Source organism: Lissotriton vulgaris, chromosome 6 (genome assembly GCF_964263255.1).
Source record: "Lissotriton vulgaris chromosome 6, aLisVul1.2, whole genome shotgun sequence".
In the NCBI taxonomy this organism is placed as follows: Eukaryota; Metazoa; Chordata; class Amphibia; order Caudata; family Salamandridae; genus Lissotriton; species Lissotriton vulgaris.
This window is the reverse complement of record NC_141694.1, coordinates 66,812,883-66,832,116: the sequence shown is the minus strand read 5'-3', so window position 1 is coordinate 66,832,116 and position 19,234 is coordinate 66,812,883. Positions and strand designations below refer to the sequence as shown.

General features: G+C 49.2%; 1 protein-coding gene across 1 annotated transcript in view; it reads left to right on the top strand.

Annotated features, from left to right (window-relative positions):
- Positions 1 to 19,234, top strand: part of LOC147706795 (calpain-1 catalytic subunit-like) — a 590,138-nt gene that overhangs the window by 434,985 nt on the left and 135,919 nt on the right. Inside the window, exon 11 of the mRNA XM_086925927.1 lies at positions 529 to 740. Within this exon, the coding sequence (XP_086782053.1) occupies positions 529 to 740 (212 nt within the window). The remainder of the gene's footprint in view (positions 1 to 528; positions 741 to 19,234) is intronic.

The following is a 19,234-nucleotide window of genomic DNA, read 5'->3' as shown; positions in this document are numbered from 1 at the left end:
TTTTAAGGTCCAATTTACAAAGCAGCCTCATAGCCAGGCCTACATGGCAGGACATATGTTATAGGATGTTTCTTTAAAGCTGATTGTATGTATTGTCGATGTTGTTTTGCTGTTGGATGCTGAGTAAGTCTTATTTTGGACCTAATCTAAACCACAGAAAATGGTTTAGATTAGTCTATACATAGACTAGGTCTAAACATAGGGAACATAGAAAAAGTAATTTAATCCAGAGAAAATCTAATCCACTAGAATTTGTATTCCTATGGAAAGCTGAAAATTTAAAGCATCAAAAAGTGATTACAGCGAAATTTAGGCATAAATGGGGGATAATGTTAGGATTTAGGGTGTAGAGTTATTTTTTTGTATTAGGGTTTAGATTTAGGATGTACCTTTCGGATTCTACTGGATTTAGTAAGAATAATTATTGTTTCAATGCTCTAAAGCAGGTAGAATGTTCTGTAGTTGTTTGTGTGTATTGCCTTCAATGTTTTGGTGTTGTTGGTGATTTTCTTGTTGGACTCTTTTCAGCTCAAAGGTGGTCCAAGTGTTCACTTCACGAAAGACTTCTTCCTTAATCATGAGCCCTGTGCTCATGCCGAGAACATTGGCCACTTCAGAGAAGTCAGCACCCACATCCGCCTGCCTCCGGGAGAGTACATAGTGGTCCCCTACACCAAACAACCCCACGAAGAAGCAGACTTTCTCCTGCGTATCTTCACAGAGAAACACTCCAACACAGAGTGAGTGAGATGTCCTTCATTCCATTTGATGTTCAGCAGTGGGAAATTGGGGTCTGTGTGATTTAGAAGTGGAAATATCAAACAATTTCTCTTCGCGGACAGGAATCCTCTTACAATAAATTTAAGGGCATATGTACAATCCTTTCATTCTGCAACTTGCAAGTTGCGATTTTAGCGAGTACCAATTAGCAAGTCGGAAAATGAAATGTACTAATGTGTCTCAGACACATTTTACGGTTCTGACTGGGGTTGCAAATGACCTACCTCATTAATATTGATGTGATAGTTCGCAATTTACGATTCGTTGGAAATGGGCTGTTACCACAGGGATGGTGGCCTGCTGGAGATAGCAGACCACATGCCTGTGATTTCTTTTTCCATAATTTCTTTATTCTTTTTTAAATACAGCTTGTGTTCCTTAAAGGAAAAATGAATGCATTTAAAAAAGAAAAATGAAAAGATTTATTTTCATTTATTAAGAGTAGACAGTGGCCTGTTGAACCACTGCCTGCTTTAAAAAAATAATTCCGCCCACATTCACAAAGGGGAAGGGGTCCCTTCGGGACACCTTCACGATTGTGAATGGGTTACCACCTCCTTCACGGAGTCAGAAAAGTAGGAATGTTTTGCAACCTCATTCCGGTCTCAAAACATTCATGCATGCCCCTGAGACTCGCTATTAGTAAGGGATGCCCTTGGCACACCCCATCTAAATAGCTACTTGCAAACCCTATTCAGCGAGTTGGTAACAGGTTACCAATTCACAAAATAGGGTTGATACATGCTAAATGCCGTTTTAGCGTTCACAAACGTTACAACCACTAAAAATGGTTGTCCATGTGGTCCTAAATCACTCTCTTCATTTGCATTGTTACATTGCCTTAACACTAGCCTTTAACTGTGATTTTTTGTGGCTTTCTATCTTTGATTTCCTTCATATAACCTGCCCGCAAACCTGTGCAACAGAGAAAAGAAACCCAGACAAAGTTCAATGTAAATATTGTTCTAGTGACCTGCGAAGAGTAGGTGTCAATGCCACAAGAAGAGAGGGAATTGTAATCTGTAAAAGGTGCAGCCTTTCATTCCAAAAACATTTACATTTTAGGTATTTGCACACCTAAAAGTCATAGCAGTGACGTAAGGTTGAAAGCACCCTCTCATTGATAAATGAAGACTTTTGGTATTCCTGTGGTTGATGCCTCATGAAGAGTTATGGCTGAGGCTGATGTTCAGTGGCTGATGGGAGGCTGGCATCTGATCTGACAACATCGTCAGATGTTGATACCTGATGGAAGATAGCTGATATCAGGATGATGTCCAACAGGGGTTTTTGAGGGCTTATTTACAACAGGAGTAAATCTGGGCGTCAAACTCTGCTCCACCAGCGGAGTTTTCCGAGTTTTGCCTACTCTGCACTCTATTGGGAACTAGGAGTTCAGGCAAAAACTCAGACTTTGCGGCGGAGTAGAGTTAGCCCCTGCACCCATGCCCAAAAAAAGAGTAGGAACTAAACACTTACCTGCTCTGGAATCCCAGCCTGTCTTCCTCCTAACTGCGGTCTCTCCTCCTTGCTGTCCACCATCCTCGCCAGTCACAAACCCTAGTTTTATGTCTTGAGAGGACTGCACACAGGAGCACGTACGTGAGGTCCTCGCAAGACGTACAACATAGGGATCTTCGACCGGCGAGGAAGGTGTATGGCGAGGAGGAGCCCACAGTGAGGAGGACGGCAGCCCGGAGATGCCAGAGCAGGTAAGCGTTCATTTACTATTTTAAAATATTTTATTGTAGGTTGATGGGAGTGGAGTGGAGCGAAGTTCCACTGAGTTTTTTCAACTCAGTGGACCTCCGCGTAGTGGCACTCCGCCAACTTCTCCCATCCATAAAAGGGAGTGATTTTGGAATATGTATTTTGAGATTCATATTATTGGCTGTTCTAAAGGTGATGTTTAGTATACAATGGCTGAGGATGATGTCTGACCAGAGAATAATAGTGGACTGATTGATGATGTTTGATCCAAGGCTGATGCCAGAGATTGATAGGCTGTTTGAAACTACATTTGACAACTGATCAGAGGCTGATTTCTAAAAATATCTGAAATGCAACCTCAGGTTTCTGGTAATATTGTATGATTAATCTGAAACTGAGGTAGCTGTAGGAGAGTAGGGTCTGCAATCCTATGATCACCCAGATTTTTTGCTTTTGTTTCACTGGTTTACGACTTTCTCTGGCTGTGGGCCTGCTAATCAGACCCACAGCCTGGCTGTTCTCTTTCTAAATTACGATATGTACCCTAAGTGCATCTACCAATTGGTACTGGGCCACCTTATCAGACCCCGTAACGCAGGGCATAGGTGTACCCAGGGCCGCCAGGGGCTGAAGCATGTATTATGCCACCCCTGGCTGGCCTCCTAAATTTGACACAACTGGCTGCACGACAGCTGGGGCGAAGACGTGTAACCACCCTTCGCTTTAGGTATAGTAGCTCTATATCTAACCATACAATGGACACCCGAGTTCCTATCAGTCACTCCTATGGCAGGCCTTAACGATCCTGAAGGCAGAGTGCGTGGGCTCGTGTGAGCTAGGTTCAGGCCCGAGCCGAGCCCGGTTGCAGCTTGCGGAATCAAGACCCAATAGCTGTTCCATGGTAACGCGTACCATATCGGTAACTCCGGTGTCGCGTTACCCAGGCATGTCGAGTAAGGTGTCATACGAATCGGGGTGCTGCCCTCTCACCAATGCTGGCGACGAGGTTAGCATTCCACCCTTCTAGAGGGACACGACATGTACGTAACTGTGAACCCCGGTTAAAGTTAACTGAAGCCTCAGCTCCACAAAATGGATGCTGCCACCACAGACACGAGTCTGACCTCCTGCTGCTGGGAGTCCTTCCAGCGAGGAGCGCTTGGACAAAGGGTTTCCTGTCGAGGGCGCTGTTCGCACCGTCCCAGACAGGGTTTGTGTATTCTGGGTAGGTAGGGCTTTGGCGAGAAGGTGACTGCGGAGTGGCACCCCGGTGCTCACTACGCATCTGCCGGTTAGAACCAGTTCCAGGGGCGACAGCCCTGGCCTGGGGAAAGTCCGGCAGGGGAGAGGGGTGTAACTACCCCCCTTCCTGGTCCCACCCTTAGGGCAGGACCTAGTCATGTACCCACCCCTTTTCTTTAGAATAAAGACCGGAGCGGGGACCCTTCCAAATGAGATCATCTTTGATTCAAGAACTACTTTCTACGAAAGGACATTCAAGACTCTTCTCAAGATTTCTCCCTTGTGACTAAGGAGTAGTCACCCTGCATCAGCGGGCACCAACTAAGAACTCTGCGGTTTGCTGTAAGTCCTTCCTCAAGGAATCCGACGGCCCAGCTCGACGAGAACCGGCTTCCCTGGCACCTCTGACCTCTACCCACATCATCAGCTCAGCTGTGATCTGTGGGTGCGACGAGACCTCGAGGGACCGGCCATCATCAGAACCTGCACGCTCTTAAAACCAGCACGACCATCGAGGTAACTCTCTGGTGAGTGCTCTGGGGTCCGAGAAGCCCCGACCCTGAGCCGCTCCAGCACCGAAGTGCAGTCTCCCAGCATCTCCACGATCTGCGTGGGGCCCTTCTGCTCGCTGCTCAGCACGTTGTCTGGTCACTAGCCGCTGGCTTGTGCCCTTCTGTGACGACATCCGAGAATCATCACTGCTGGTCTGGTTGCTCCAGACTGGCCCTTGCTTCCATCTTTGCGAGAAGCACCCCGGACCCTCCTGGTCCACTCAAGACGCCATCTTAGGCCCACCACGTGGCCCTGAGATCTGCCAAGGCTTGTTGCCCCATCCTGGGCCCAGCGACGCCGACAACATCATCCTTCGTGGGACAGCTCGCACCTCCACCGTGGTCGCCGACAACGCCTCCTGGTCCGTGAGACTGCAGAGCCTAGCGTCGCCCACTCACCTGGTCGAGGTGACGGCCAACCGGTGCCTTCCTGGTACCTTCTGACTACTGGCTAGTAGTACGAACTTGGTCCCCTCTGCTTTCAGGTTTCAACAATCTCCGATCCAGGCTTGGATCTCTACGAACTATTCAGCACTGGTCGCCGGCCAGCAACTCCTTTTCTTCCGGCTCCTGGCTCGTCAGCGAAGACCCCGACGCCTGTAAGACTTGTGCAGCCGCAGCCCTCGTGGCTAGGTAACTCGGCATTTCGATGCCTGCATAGCCTCCTTACTCTAGGGTCCTGAGTCCCTCGCTTCCGACTTGCCTTATCGGGTCCGCCCGAGACCTTAATCTTTCCGTGTCCTCGGACACTTGTTTTAATTGTGCACTTGAAGTATTTGCTAAAGAGATTTGGTTTGTGCTTAGTACCCTGTCCTCATAAAGAGTACAGGGCTGTTGTGATTCTTAATAAATATATTGTTTATTTTCATAACACTTGTGTGGTGTCCTTTCACTGGGTGTTCAAGGGGTACATGTGTGGTAAACAGTTGGCTTAACGCGCCCTCTCGAGTCTTTAGCCTTAGACTGCTCGTATCCACGCTACTAGGATAGCTGGTCTATAGGTTGACTTACAACCAAACACCATAAGGGTCGTTGGAACGATACATAGCGGTCGCTAGAATAGCGAACGTTGCATATCGGGCCAACTTCTCACAGTAGCCATTAAAGAAAATGGGGTAGCCCACAAGGTATGGACCTGGGTATACTACGATATAAATAAACAGTGGTCCTAGACCTATTGATCAAAATAATTGACCCAATCAATCTTCGTTAAATCATTTAAACATTCCAGAGCACTTCAACCGAATCTGCTCCAATTTTAGTTAATAGTCTTAAGAGAAAGATCACAAACAAGCCATTACAACCCAAGACAGAGATGCAATGTATAATTCATTGTCTCATATTTTGAAATCGTTTTATAAAATAATGAGCTATTTCAATAAGTAAAAACCAACAGATAGGTTGCCCAAATGGAGTGTGCAAACCTTATTATAGTCAGTTACTAGCCATTCTGGCAAATTTACAACATTAACCCTTTAATTGCTGCCGTCGGCCAACGGTCGTCACGAGCGCTACCTCCCCAGTGCTGCGCACGCCGACGGGCCAGCATTCGTTCTCTGAACGTTCAGCACTGGGCGCTGAACGTTCGACGCTGGGAACGGGTTAACTTTGTATCCTGCAATATCACATTTTGATGGAGAGAAAACGTTTTCTCTCCATCAAAATGTGATATTGCAGGATACAAAGTTAATGTTGTAAATTTGCCAGAATGGCTAGTAACTGACTATAACAAGGTTTGATTATCACATCGGAATGTAATTATGCCTATAATATACAACATTCTCGTATGACACTGCTTTAGTTATATCCACTCTGGACTCAGAAGTATCGGTATCTGTGGCCCGTTGCCCAGTGATTTTGGAAATGTTTTTCCCAAAGGAAAATGGTGGCGGATTATTTTGCCAAAGATCGAAAAATTATAACTATGTAATTGAATTGGCAGTTCAACTTCAGTTTTTCTACCAGTTCCCTTGGTTCTCCTTTTTATATAAAATAAGTTCTGGTCCGGTTGAACACGCACCAAACTGTCTCTAATCCTAGGAGGACAGTCCTCTTTCTATGATCATTAATAGCGGGTAGTCTTAACTTATTAACTCGGACGCGGAAGTAAGCCCATTGTTGCTACGTCCCGGTAGAACTCAGGCTTGGCTCCCTTCTACGTATGATAACGCTGCCCAAATGGTAAGCTTTGTGACTGTTCGTTTGTGTCTGCGGGTGCTCTCCATGAGCTGAATATCCTCCTGCACTTTACTGATATCGAGCTTCGGCCGATTTTTGACGCAAATTTTAATGGAGTGAATTACTTATGTTTTTTCCTCCTATTTCTTTTCATTAAACCAGCTTCCTGAACTGTGTTGACAGGAGCTTTGTATGTACCAAAAGAACATTAAATGATGATAAGGTAAACATTGTTGGCTATTATTAGCCTTATTCTGCTTTACAATGAGTTAGCTCAGTGGACTGATGTTGCCTGTAACTTTTTAGGTACTTATCAGCCCAACATTGGTACATACATGGAACATTGTGCCCACCCCTTAATTGGATGATTGATCCGTCTACATTTAAGGTAATTTCTCATCCACTATGACTCATATATATGGGTTGGATGGATGACTTATAAACCAAATGGATTAAGTCTAGACGCACTGTACAATTTTGTTTTACAGGAGCACGCACCATTGTAAAAGGATACATACCTCGTTGGTTCTCCAACCTAGGGTAAGCGCAAGGCTCCCCTCTTTATTGTTTTTTGATTGAATCATTATTGCTACTACCATTGGGTAATACCTTCCCTTTATTATTACATTATTGTAGGGTCATCGACACCCCTTGGTTGCCCAATCTTTCCTTGTCCTGATGAAGACTCGCATGCCCCAGGTTCAAATGACCGGTTGGCCCTAAGTCGAGTCGAAACGTCGACGCTCCCCCTTCCTCACCTTGGACCATAATCTTGATTTGACACAGTGCTCACTGAGGGCATAAATGTCCCTGTAAAATCTTGAATGTAATGGTTTCATAGTCATTTCTGTTTGGCCAGGTAATCAATACGGCAAAATTAGAACACCGTTATTGATTGACAAATAGAATTTGTGATATTTATTGCTGTGAATTTCCTTTCTTTTCTTCATTCACTTAACATTCTGATCACTCCCTTTTGCACGCTCCATTTGGGCAACCTATCTGTTGGTTTTTACTTATTGAAATAGCTCATTATTTTATAAAACGATTTCAAAATATGAGACAATGAATTAACTACATTGTATCTCTGTCTTGGGTTGTAGTGGCTTGTTTGTGTTCTTTCACTTAAGACTATTAACTAAAATTGGAGCAGATTCGGTTGAAGTGCTCTGGAATGTTTAAATGATTTAACGAAGATTGATTGGGTCAATTATTTTGATCAATAGGTCTAGGACCACTGTTTATTTATATCGTAATCTGAAACTGAAGCGTGATGTCAATATGATTGAGCTGAACTCACCCCTAAGGCTCATAAACCGAGGTTGATTATGGTTAATCTGTGGCTGTTCAGAGACTGATATTTGGTGGTTATTCTAAGGATGATTCCTAATGCTGCTATTGTAGTATACGGCCTCCGAGGCTGATGCCTAGTGGCGGATCTGAGGTTTATATTTGATTTGATTGATCTAAAGTTGATGTCTGCCATTGATGTTTGAAGGCTAATCTCCAGCCAATAGACAGAAGATAGTTGGGGCTTCATTTAGGAAAAGTGGTGCATCGCTGGTTTGACTGAGTGTCTTTTGTGTCCGTCCTGAGGCGGAAGCCGGGAGGTTGTGCTGCTGTGAATTTTAACTTGATTTAAAATTTAAAAATAACTGCAAAATCGGCGTTTTTAAAACTTTGCTGCAACACTACCCCATCAGCTTGATTTAAGAAGCTCTTACTGCTGACTCCTTCCCCCTCTTCCTTGTTGCCCCGGCGCCACTACCAGCCGAGTATCGACGCTGTGGAGTTGGTCCCAGGTTCAGACAAGCGGCGGCCATATTGGGTGTGTCTTCTATCCCCCGCGCTCTAGTCGCGCATAAAAGGGGTTCTCCAAGCCCGTCTGCTCGTTTGACTGAGTGTCTTTTGTGTCCCTCCTGAGGCGGAAGCCGGGAGGTTGTGCTGCTGTGTATTTTAACTTGATTTGAAATTTAAAAATAACTGCAAAATCGGCGTTTTTAAAACTTTGCTGCAACACTACCCCATCAGCTTGATTTAAGAAGCTCTTACTGCTGACTCCTTCCCCCTCTTCCTTGTTGCCCTGGGTCACTCCTAGCCGAGTATCGACGCTGTGGAGTTGGTCCCAGGTTCAGACAAGCGGCGGCCATATTGGGTGTGTCTTCTATCCCCCGCGCTCTAGTCGCGCATAAAAGGGGTTCCCCAAGCCCGTCTGCTCGTTTGACTGAGTGTATTTTGTGTCCCTCCTGAGGCGGAAGCCGGGAGGTTATGCTGCTGTGTATTTTAACTTGATTTGAAATTTAAAAATAACTGCAAAATCGGCGTTTTTAAAACTTTGCTGCAACACTACCCCATCAGCTTGATTTAAGAAGCTCTTACTGCTGACTCCTCCCCCTCTTCCTTGTTGCCCTGGGCCACTCCCAGCCGAGTATCGACGCTGTGGAGTTGGTCCCAGGTTCAGACAAGCGGAGGCCATATTGGGTGTGTTTTCTATACCCCGTGCTCTAGTCGCGCATAAAAGGGGACGGTTATGCATCAGCTCAGCGGACGCGGGCAGCGGACGCGCCGGACCTGCGCCGGAGTCGTGCCAGAGTCCTGCCCGTCTGCACCCGTCCGCGCCAAGGAGGCGCAGGAGGCCCCCTCCCCCTTTGTTTATTTCTCTCAGGCTCTCAGGAATCGGGACTGTGTATCTGTTGCACTACCCCCGCGGACCCTAGATTCTATCTCGGCATTCGGATGTTGCGCGGAATGTACCTTTTCCCTCCCCTTGCACTAAGCAGTTATCTGATCCCAGCACGACTGAAACACGTATCCGGGTCCTATACTTAAATACATGCTCACTGGTCAGGCATCAGGTTGATCTTTTCCTCCTTCTCACCGACGAAAGGCCTGATATCCTTTTACTTACCGAGACCTGGCTGACTGATGATTCTCTCCCTGACAACTTAGCTGCTCTGCCCCCATATTATTACCTGCTCAACACAAACCGACCTTTTGGCCGTGCCGGCGGCGGGGTGGCAGCTGTCATTCGTAAGGAGTTTAAATTTACCTCCACGTCCTCTTTCACTCTTACTGATGTGGACAATCTCATCATTAAGCTAGAGACTGGAGAGGGAGCTCTTACCATTGTCATCCTCTATCGTCCTCCCTACCCTATGCCTTCGTTCCCTGCTGCCTTTAGTGAACAGCTAGCTAATCTACTTATCTCATCTGCTCGAGTCGCTATTTTCGGCGACTTCAACTATTGGTATAATGATAATGAAGCTGGTCCTCATGTGGCTGAGCTATTTGAAGTCCTCACCAACTTCAACATGAACCAGCACGTTTCTTCCCCCACCCATACTGGGGACCACATCTTAGATCACATCTGGACTTACAATCTCACTCCTTCCTACCCTGTGATCACCCCTTGTATCTGGTCCGACCATTACTTGATCGATATAGTGATCACAGTCAGGGGTTGCACTAAGGTCCCTCCCATGGCCGGGTGGACTGCCCGTAAATGGAGTACTCTTGATTCTCAGGCATTCCTCTCGTTCTTGGCTGAGACTCGTCCTTCGCTGTCTAACACTGCGGCTGTCCAAACTTTGGAGGAAGATCTTACTGGCTGGATCATCAAAGCCAATGATCGCTTTGCCCCTCCCTTCAGTTTCCCCCGTTCCCGGCACAGTAAGTCCCACAAGTGGCTTACCTCCACCTTGAAAGCTCAGCAACTCGAACTGCGCCAAACGGAACGTAGGTGGAGACGCAACTATCTGCCCACCGATAGAGAGCTATATGTTGCTGTGAGAAAAAAATATAAAGATGCAATCATGGCAGCAAAAGCTCTTCATATCTCGGAAAGGATCCTCACTACTCATAACAAACCTCAGGAGATCTTTTCAATTATGAGGGAGCTCACGTCTGATGCAAGGACCCTTCCCTCTCAGACCCCGACACAAGAATCTTGCAATGCCTTAAATAGCTTCTTCATCGAAAAAATCGCCAAGATCAAGAATACTGTCCCTTCAGTCCTTCCCGATGACATGCCAGCCTCCTCCCCTGAAAACCCGCTCTCTTTGCTTTCTTTCCCTGACCTCAACCCCAGCACTCTGGCTAAACTTGCTACTTGGGTCAAATCCGGCTCACCCAACGATTGCTGCCCTCCCTCTATCTTTCGTGACATCTGCCTGTCCTTACCGGACTGCATCTTGCCTTTATTAAATGCTTCATTGGAGGCAGGAGCAGTGCCTAATTCCTTCAAAGAGGCTGTCCTTGTGCCCTTACTGAAGAAGCCTGGAGCTGACCCGGACGATCTCGCCAACTATCGGCCTATCTCTCACTTGCCCTATCTATCCAAACTCCTGGAGGCACACGTTACTAGCTGCCTATCTGAATTCATCGAGTGTTCCAACTTTCTCGAAACAAACAGGCTGGGTTCAGACCAGCCCATTCCACCGAGGCTGTGATCCTGGCAGTTATGGACACGCTTAGGGCTAATGCCGATAAAGGGACATCACAGGTGCTCGTCTTACTGGATCTGTCGGCTGCGTTCGACACGGTGGACCACAACATCCTTATCCACCGTGCCGAGCAAGCCGGCATCCGAGGCCTGGCTTCTGCCTGGCTCAAATCCTTCTTGTCGGGCAGAATGCAGGCGGTCCGGCTCGGTCCCTTGACAGCCGCGCAGGTCCCATCCATCTGCGGAGTGCCTCAGGGATCCTCCCTGTCCCCTCTGCTTTTTAATCTCTACCTTCAGCCGCTTATTTTTTCCTTGAAGAGGTGGAATGTCACCGTATTCAACTATGCAGACCATCTGCAAATCATCTTTCCGCTCAACACCCCCAATGCAGCCCTCGATTGCCAAGCAGTGATGCTACACATCCAACGCTGGATGAACTCCCACCAGCTTAAATTGAACCCGGGGAAGACCGAGTTAATTCTCCCAGGAAACAGTCTTGCTCACTGGGGCCCACAGTTTTGGCCGACTGAGCTTGACTCCCCGCCCGTCCCAGCTAAGTCAGCAAAGAGTCTCGGGGTCATAATCGACTTGGAGCTCTCTCTTAAGCCTTAGGTGGGTGCGGTTGTGTCACCATGCATGTTCCAGCTCAGAAAAATTCATGAAAGTTTCCCACCTCCTAACACCGGAGGCCCTGATACAAGTCCTGATTGCCTTGGTGCTCTCCCACCTGGATTTTTCAAACTCCCTGTACTACGGCCTACCCAAATTCCTCCTTAATAGGCTCCAGATTGTACAGAGCCAGCAGCAAGACTGGCCTATAAAACCCAGAAGTGGCAATCTGCGAGACCACTGCTTCACAGTCTCCACTGGTTGCCGGTGGAGCAGAGGACTGCATTTAAGATCGGCTGCCTGACTTTCAAGGCTGTGTCCGGGACCTCCCCTGCCTTTCTCAAATCACTGGTCGTCCCTTACTGGCCAGTACGTAATCTCTGTTCCTCCCATCGCCTATTCCTAGCTGTCCCTTCTACCAAACTTAAAAAAACTGGCGGTCGTAGATTTGCTTACCTTGCCCCCGCCTTCTGGAATCAGTTGCCCCTCCCTCTCAAATCTACCAACTCCCTCCTGGCATTCAGAAAACTTCTGAAGACTCACCTCTTTACACAGACTGGCTAGACCCCCGTCTCTCCATCTCACAGCACTCAGCCAGCGCCAGGAAACCTTTTGGTGTCAGTGCGCTATATAAGAGCCCCTTAAGATAAGATAAGATAAGAAAACAGCGATGCAGCACATTTTATTGCAACCTCCTTGCAACACCATGGATGCACTGTATTTAAACTGCGCTGATCCATGTCGCAAAGACTAAACAGATGCATCAGTAATCCTGACGTACCTGTTGGCACAGTAATGACACATTGCTGGAGTGTGTTGGAAAACAGAAGCAACTCCAGCAATGTGTCATTACACATTGGTGAGTTCCATATGAAAGGCTGGGCATGATAGGCGTGGCCTGAAGGCTGATGGAGGTGGCTGCGTGAGCGCTGAGCTCAGCTCCCATCCCTGCATAATCCTCGATTAAATCAGCACCCCGATGTGCCCGATATCGATGAAGGCGTGAAGTGGAGTGCGAACCTGCCCCTGCTCCCACCAGACAGCGGACGAACTATGGGGTCCGAGTTTCATACATAATTTGGCCCTGAATGCGCCGGCGATACCGGAACCTAACATGGCGGCGAAGCGGCTGGGAAGAAACTGAAACTACCAGGGAGATCGGAAAGAACTGCCCGGTGGAAGTGAGAGCCGCAGCTGGGACTGGTGCGGTTGTTCATGAAGGGACAGACGGAGGGGTCTGACCGACGTGGAGCGAACAGTGCTCGCAACTGGAGGTGCTCGGCAGCGCGAGAGCATGATGTGAAACCGGACCCCAGACAGTGGCCGGCGAGTGGACAGAGAACAGGACTTGCTGACCTGACCCCTGCAGACGGCGCTTCCGCAGTAACGAGGCGAGTGGTATGCAGTAGCTGCTGGGCGGCATATAGCGGAGCAGTGAGGAACTAGGACCAGCTGGGCCGAGGGCGGTGAGCTTTAACTCGAGTGGTGGAGCCCAAGAGGATCCGGGACTGGGGTATCGAGCCAAGCGGGCAAAGACTGAGGGATGTGGCTGGCGGGCAGAGTCGGTGCGAGGCCCGTAGCCCTGATCCCTAGAGGCAGCGTTGCAGGGGCGAAGCAGCGGACGGTGGAGAGCGGCAGCTACACACCACGAGAGGGACCGGAGACGACCCCGATCCCGCTGCAGTAAGTGAGGGGCGGCTTGCACTGTGGCCCCGGCCCGCGGAGGCGGTAGCGGGGCTGTGGAAGAGGCTGCGGCCCGCGAGCTGTGGTGGCGGAGGGGAGAAGAGAGCCGGCAGACGGAGGGGGCCCTAACTAAGAGGACTGCTGAAAATATAGCGCTGGATAGCACTGGACTGCACCTAGGGACTGCGAATCACCCACTGGATTGGGGGAACTTAAACCTGGCCTCCGTGACCATACATTCCACTGGGAAGGAGAGCGGAAAATAAAGACACGGGGCAGCCGCCGAATGGTGAGAGCCGGCCTTGAGTACTGAAGTAGCGTAGGGCAGATAAGAGCGAAGGAGGCTCTAAGTCACCTGGAAGAGGGGGGAACGAATGCAGATTTCTCTCCTGTGGTGGCAAAAGGGACGAGGGGAGCGGCCATACTGTGAGCATGAAAGAAGGAACAAGCGGAGCGGAGCACCAAAAGTAGATGCTTGCTGACCTGCGGGGATCGGACTGGTTGCTCCTTTACACTGGAAGTGGCCTGTTGGGAGAACTAAGAAGTATTAGAGATTGAGTCAGAGGAGAAGTGGGCCTGAACTTGGCAGGGGTCGCTGATCAGGGCTCTCAAAGGAGGCGGACAGCAGGAGTACTAGGCAACTTGAAAGGGTGAAGGAGGTTCCTCTAGCAAATGAGACATCTGAATTTGCCCATGAAAGCCAGGGTCATCGATTGATAACTCTCCGGGAAGTCAGGGTGCCGTGGTTGGTCCACTAGAGCCTGATAATGCCCTAGTTGGTTGATTGGTTGATTGCTTTATTTCGATATGCATATATCATAAAAGCGGTACAAAAGATAAAAACAGCATGTCGAAAAAAGTATGACTGTACATTAGATAAAAGAGTAAAACACATTTGATCAGCATAAATTAATTAAAAAGAGGATTAAATTGATATGGACAGTCTTCTAAGTCTAATCAACCAAGCCCATTTTAAAAACTTGGCAATAGCACAGACAATAGGAGGGGCTGTATTGGTTAAAAGAATCCGAAGGGCAACAGAGTACTGGCGGGTACCCAATTCTCTGCAGATAGGTCCAAGCCAACGTGATCTGGGGCAACCATAGTCCGGGCATTCGAAAAGAAAGTGTGGCACCGTCTCTGGTTTATCAGGACAAAGGGCGCAATAGCGTGATGGGGACTGGGATTTAGTCCACCTGGAGCAGAGGTCGGCCAAGGGTAGGGTTCCCAACCGGAATTTGATGTACAAGGACCGGTCCATGGCGATTGTTATTATGTCCATGTACGGCTCGTAGGCGACGACATCTTTTATCAGCAGAAAAGCTGCGGTGGTTTTGCACTGCTGCTGATTACTGATGCGCTTCACACGAACCCACTCCCAAAAAAGTTTTTTTATGGTCTCCTTCGGGGGAGCGGAGTGGCTATGCCAGCAGGAGTCCAGGCCTAGGTCCCCTAAGAGATGTTTAATGTCCTTTAGCCATTTAATGCTGTGCCAACCGTCGGAGTGCATCACCTCAGCTTGGCCATCAGCATAAGGTTTTAGCTCTGGTACCCTCCACAGGCGAGCCCAGAGCAAGAGGGGTCGAAGACGAGCCTGATCCCCTATTGCTTTACAGCCAGCATCCATGAGCACTGGGATAGTCGGACTACTCGATGGGATGGCAAGGAGATCTTTAATGAATTTGTTTTCAGCCTTGCTCAGTAAATCCACTTTGCCCAGGCCCCACAGTTCGGCTCCATAAAGTGACGCAGAGACCGCACGTGCTTTATATATATCTAGTAGAGGGGCAACACAGTGTTTTGTTGAGTTGTTAAACTCCTTAAGGAGGGCCCCCCCCACCCTTTTGTGGGCCATTGTCATTTTATTGATGTGGGCGGTCCAGCTCATCGCATCGTTAAGTCAAATTCCCAAGTAGTCGAATTCTGCCACTCTTTCAAGGGGTGTAGAGTTCAGAATGGGAGGGCGGCCAAGTTTGCGGGGTGGGTGCATAACTAGGTACTTGGTTTTTTCCACGTTGATGACAAGTCCCCTGGTGGTGCAAAAGTCCTGGAAGCGATTCAGTAGTGTCTGGAGACCTTGGGGGGTTTTAGAGATGAGGAGGGTGTCGTCGGCGAACAGCAAAGTTGGAATTTTTGCGCCTCCCAGAGTGGGAGCGTCTGCTGGTTCGCCGAGTAGATGATCTACCACCCCATTGATATAGAGGGAGAATAGGGTGGGGGCCAGGACACAACCCTGCCTTACTCCCCTCTCGACCCTGATCTTATCGGTCTTTTCCCCATTCAACCCCCATCTAACCTGGGCATAGGTGTTGTTATGCAGTTTAATAAGGAGGTTTAGTAAATACGGGGGCATCCCTAGACCGTGTAGCACCCTCCAAAGTTCCTCCCTAGGAACCAGGTCAAAGGCAGTCTTTAGGTCAATAAAGGCCAAGTAGAGACTGCCTTTGCCTAGCTCCACCACCTTCCAGTGCAATAGCAGGAGCCTAAAGACCTGTTCGATAGTTCCGGTGCCTGAACGGAACCCGGCTTGCATATCGGACAGGATGTGGTTTTCGTCCACCCATTGTGAGATCCTCCCCAAAATGGTTTTCCCCGCCAGTTTCTGGCTCGAGTCTATTAGGCTTATGGGCCTATAATTCCCAGGTAGATCCCGGCTGCCCTTTTTGTAGATGGGGACTACCTCAGCACCTCTCCAGGAATCTGGCACAGGGCCTCCCACAGCGATTGCATTAAGGAGTGCGGAGATTAATACCCCCCATTCTTCCGGATATGCTCGGAGGATATCGCCTGGTAGGCCATCCGGACCAGCTGCTTTTAATAGTACCAAGGTTTTAATCTGCTTTGTGACCTCCAAAACAGAAAAAAGTTCCAGGTCTTGAACTAGGGTATAGGGCGGGAGGTTGAAAGGGTCATTTAGTGGGCCTTCAGCGGCAGAGTAGAGTTTTTGGAAGTGGGAGAACCATGTCTGGGCATTGATGGTACAGGTCCTCAGAGTGTCGTCGGGACGGTTCCTATTGCCCACCAAATCCCAAAAACCTTTGGCATCTTTCCCACGACTGGCAGCCAGGAGGTCCTGCCAGAAGTTATCCTCCCACTCCATCTTGGCGTTTTTTTGGCAGAGTGCGTAGTGCCTCCTGGCCACCCTAGTCCTGGATGGTAATTTAGACTTGACTGCTTCAATGAGAAGTGACTTCGCCTCCCTACACTTCTGATTGTACCAGCCCTGTCTGACTCGTGAACTTGGTTTCCTTCTATTCATATTAGCTGGAACTACAAAGAGGTCACTGATAGCCTGGGTTATGATGCAGAACCTAGAGGCCACCTCCAGCAACCCATCCTCTTGGGGGTCGAGATTGACTAGGGCTGAGGCAAGAAGCTGCCTAATGGCAGAAGTTTTCTCCTCTGAAAGTGCCACCTTCGCCCACTTTAGCCTCCGTCCACAGTTGGAGACTACTGACAGGTCCGGGGCGGGGTTACGAGAAGTTCTGGTCGCAGTGCTAGTTAACCATCTGTGAGACAAGGTGAGAGAGAGGAGGTTGTGGTCACTCTCAACAGATGGTATAATCACCATGTCCTCAACCATACTCCACAGGTGTACGTCAAGGAGAAAGTAATCAATTCGTGACGTATGCCCTGGCCTGTTGTAGGTATGGACCCCTGCTTTGTCGGACCCAGTCCTGCCATTGGCAGCCCTCAGACCAAACTCCATTGCTATTGAGTTGATCTGGAGGGCCACTTTCGTCCACTTTTTGATAGGACTAAGTTCAAGGGACGGAATCCCCCACCTAGTGTCGTGTTCCTCTTGATCAGTTAGGATTTCGAGGTCCAGGGGCTCGAATGTACAATTGAGATCGCCCGCCACCAAGGTGCAAAACCTGTGAGGTGACGAGGGAAGCTGGGCTTCTAAGCAAGATATTACTGGGGATTCTCTACCCCCCTTTGTGCCTCGGGCGTAAATGTTAAAAATATTTAGGATAACTCGGCCCTGGGGGTTTTTCAGCAATATATTAAGGAGATCCGGGCATTTGGTATCCCGCTCCACCACCCTACAATTGAGTTCTGAAGCCACCCAAATTAAGAGGCCACCCGAAGGGCGGCCCCTGCCAGTTACACTATGGACTGCTGGCAAAAAATGGGTGGAATATCCTGCCTTATGCAGGGGCACCCTGCTCCAGGTTTCCTGGAACAGGCATATGGAGTGTTGCTCCACTAGCAAGTTCCAGTCCGGCAGCGCTAGCTTCCTCTCGAGGCCCGCCACATTCCAGCTGAAAACCCTAAACGGGGGGTCCGTCACAGTGCTACGGTTCTCGACAGGAGGCAGCGTGTCCACAACACCCACAACAGGGAGGCTAACCAGTGGGTCAGGAGATGCCCTAGTCTCCCCTTGCTCCCTTACAAACTCGGCAGTGGCCTGGCTTTGTGGTGTAATCGAGGGGCTACGGATTTTAAGGAAGGGGGTAGGCTCAGCAGCAGGGCTCAAAACCACAAGGGCCTCCCCGGAAGCGTCACAGAGTCAGCGACCCCAGGAACCCCAATTCTGCGTAACTGGAGCTGGGTATAGCTGCTGTGGGAAGATTCCCGGGGAAAGATGACCACGGGCGATGTTTAGAGGAGGGGGCCCGGCAGGGCAGAGCGGGGTGGTCAGTACCGGCCTCGGATAGAAAAAAGTTAGGTCGACAGCATCGACCCCCGTGCCGGCCGTTCGGCCTTGGGAGCATATTGAGTGGGCGGCTCTTATATCTTGAAAGTTGACCACTACGCAATCTCCCTCAAAAGGTTTCTTCCCATGCCCAATCCAACCCACCCTACGCACCCCAAGGATCAGGCCATCTACACCCAATGGAAGTGGTCTATTGGTTTTCATCCAGTGGATGACTTTGTTTTTTAGCGCCTGATGGGTTTCCTGCTGTGATTCTTTTAGGGGGGGGACTTTGGTGAGGACAACAACATACGGGTGGCATTCGGGAGGGAGATTTACCGGGGGGCACTTGCGTGGCGGAATCTGCTGGGTGGCCACTAAGGGGGGATTTTTTGGCAAGGAGGAATTTTTAGACAGAGGGGAATTTTTAGGCAAAGAGGTGGAATGGTAGCCCTAGAGATTGGTGCTGCTCCATTGGTTTTAACAGGCGCAGCGGAAGCCGAATGCACATTTGGACCAGCCCCTTTCTTCTGAGAAATCTTTTGAGCAGGGTTCGGCGCAAATGCCGTCACTGCTGTGGAGGGAGTGCCGTGCACCTGAACTACGTGAGTGGAATCACTCGGCCTTATCTGCTTCGCACTGGCTAGAGGGGCTGGGGTAGGAGCTTTCCCTGTAGCCAGTGTTTTGGCCGGCAATGACGACTGGACTCTGGTTGTTTGGCTTACTGGGACCTCTTTAGCAACATTCCTATCTGGGTTGATCTCACTAGGCTTAGGATGCACTTTCAACAGGGTTTTCAGGGAGAAAAAGTTGTCCCTAGTGGCCTGTTCGAAGTTGTCCAGTCTGACCCCCAGGTTCTTAACTTGGTCGAGTAGTGGATTAAACAGAGATTTTACCAGTTTCTCGAGAGACTCGAGAGAGGTACCCTGTTTTGGTAGGGCCGGTGTTGCTGGAGGCAGGGGGGACGGTATCCGGGACTCAGCTGCGTGCTGGGGGGAGCTAGAAATCCTGGGGAGTTCCAGCTCTCCAGCGTCTGTGTATGAGGTACCCCTATGGAGCTGTGTCCTAGAGCGCTTGTAGAGCATGGAGTGATTTCCCCTCCAAATGTTAATCCCCCTTTTCCTTTTCCTATGTACCCGTGAAGGTCTAGTCTGGGGAAATAGTTGTGGGTCAGGTGTGGGGACAATAGGATCCGAATGAGACCTGTTATCGGGAAAGCTGGCTGAGCAGTGGGATGGTCCAGAAGCTATAGCCTCAGTACAGCGACTGCTTGGGGAAGGGAGTGATATGAGGCTTTCTATCCTATCTAATCCTGCCTCTAGCGCTACAATGTGTTGCTCGTCAGATGGGGGCCCAGGCGGAGGTAGGTTGGAAATGGAAGTAGGCGGCGACAAGGCGTGT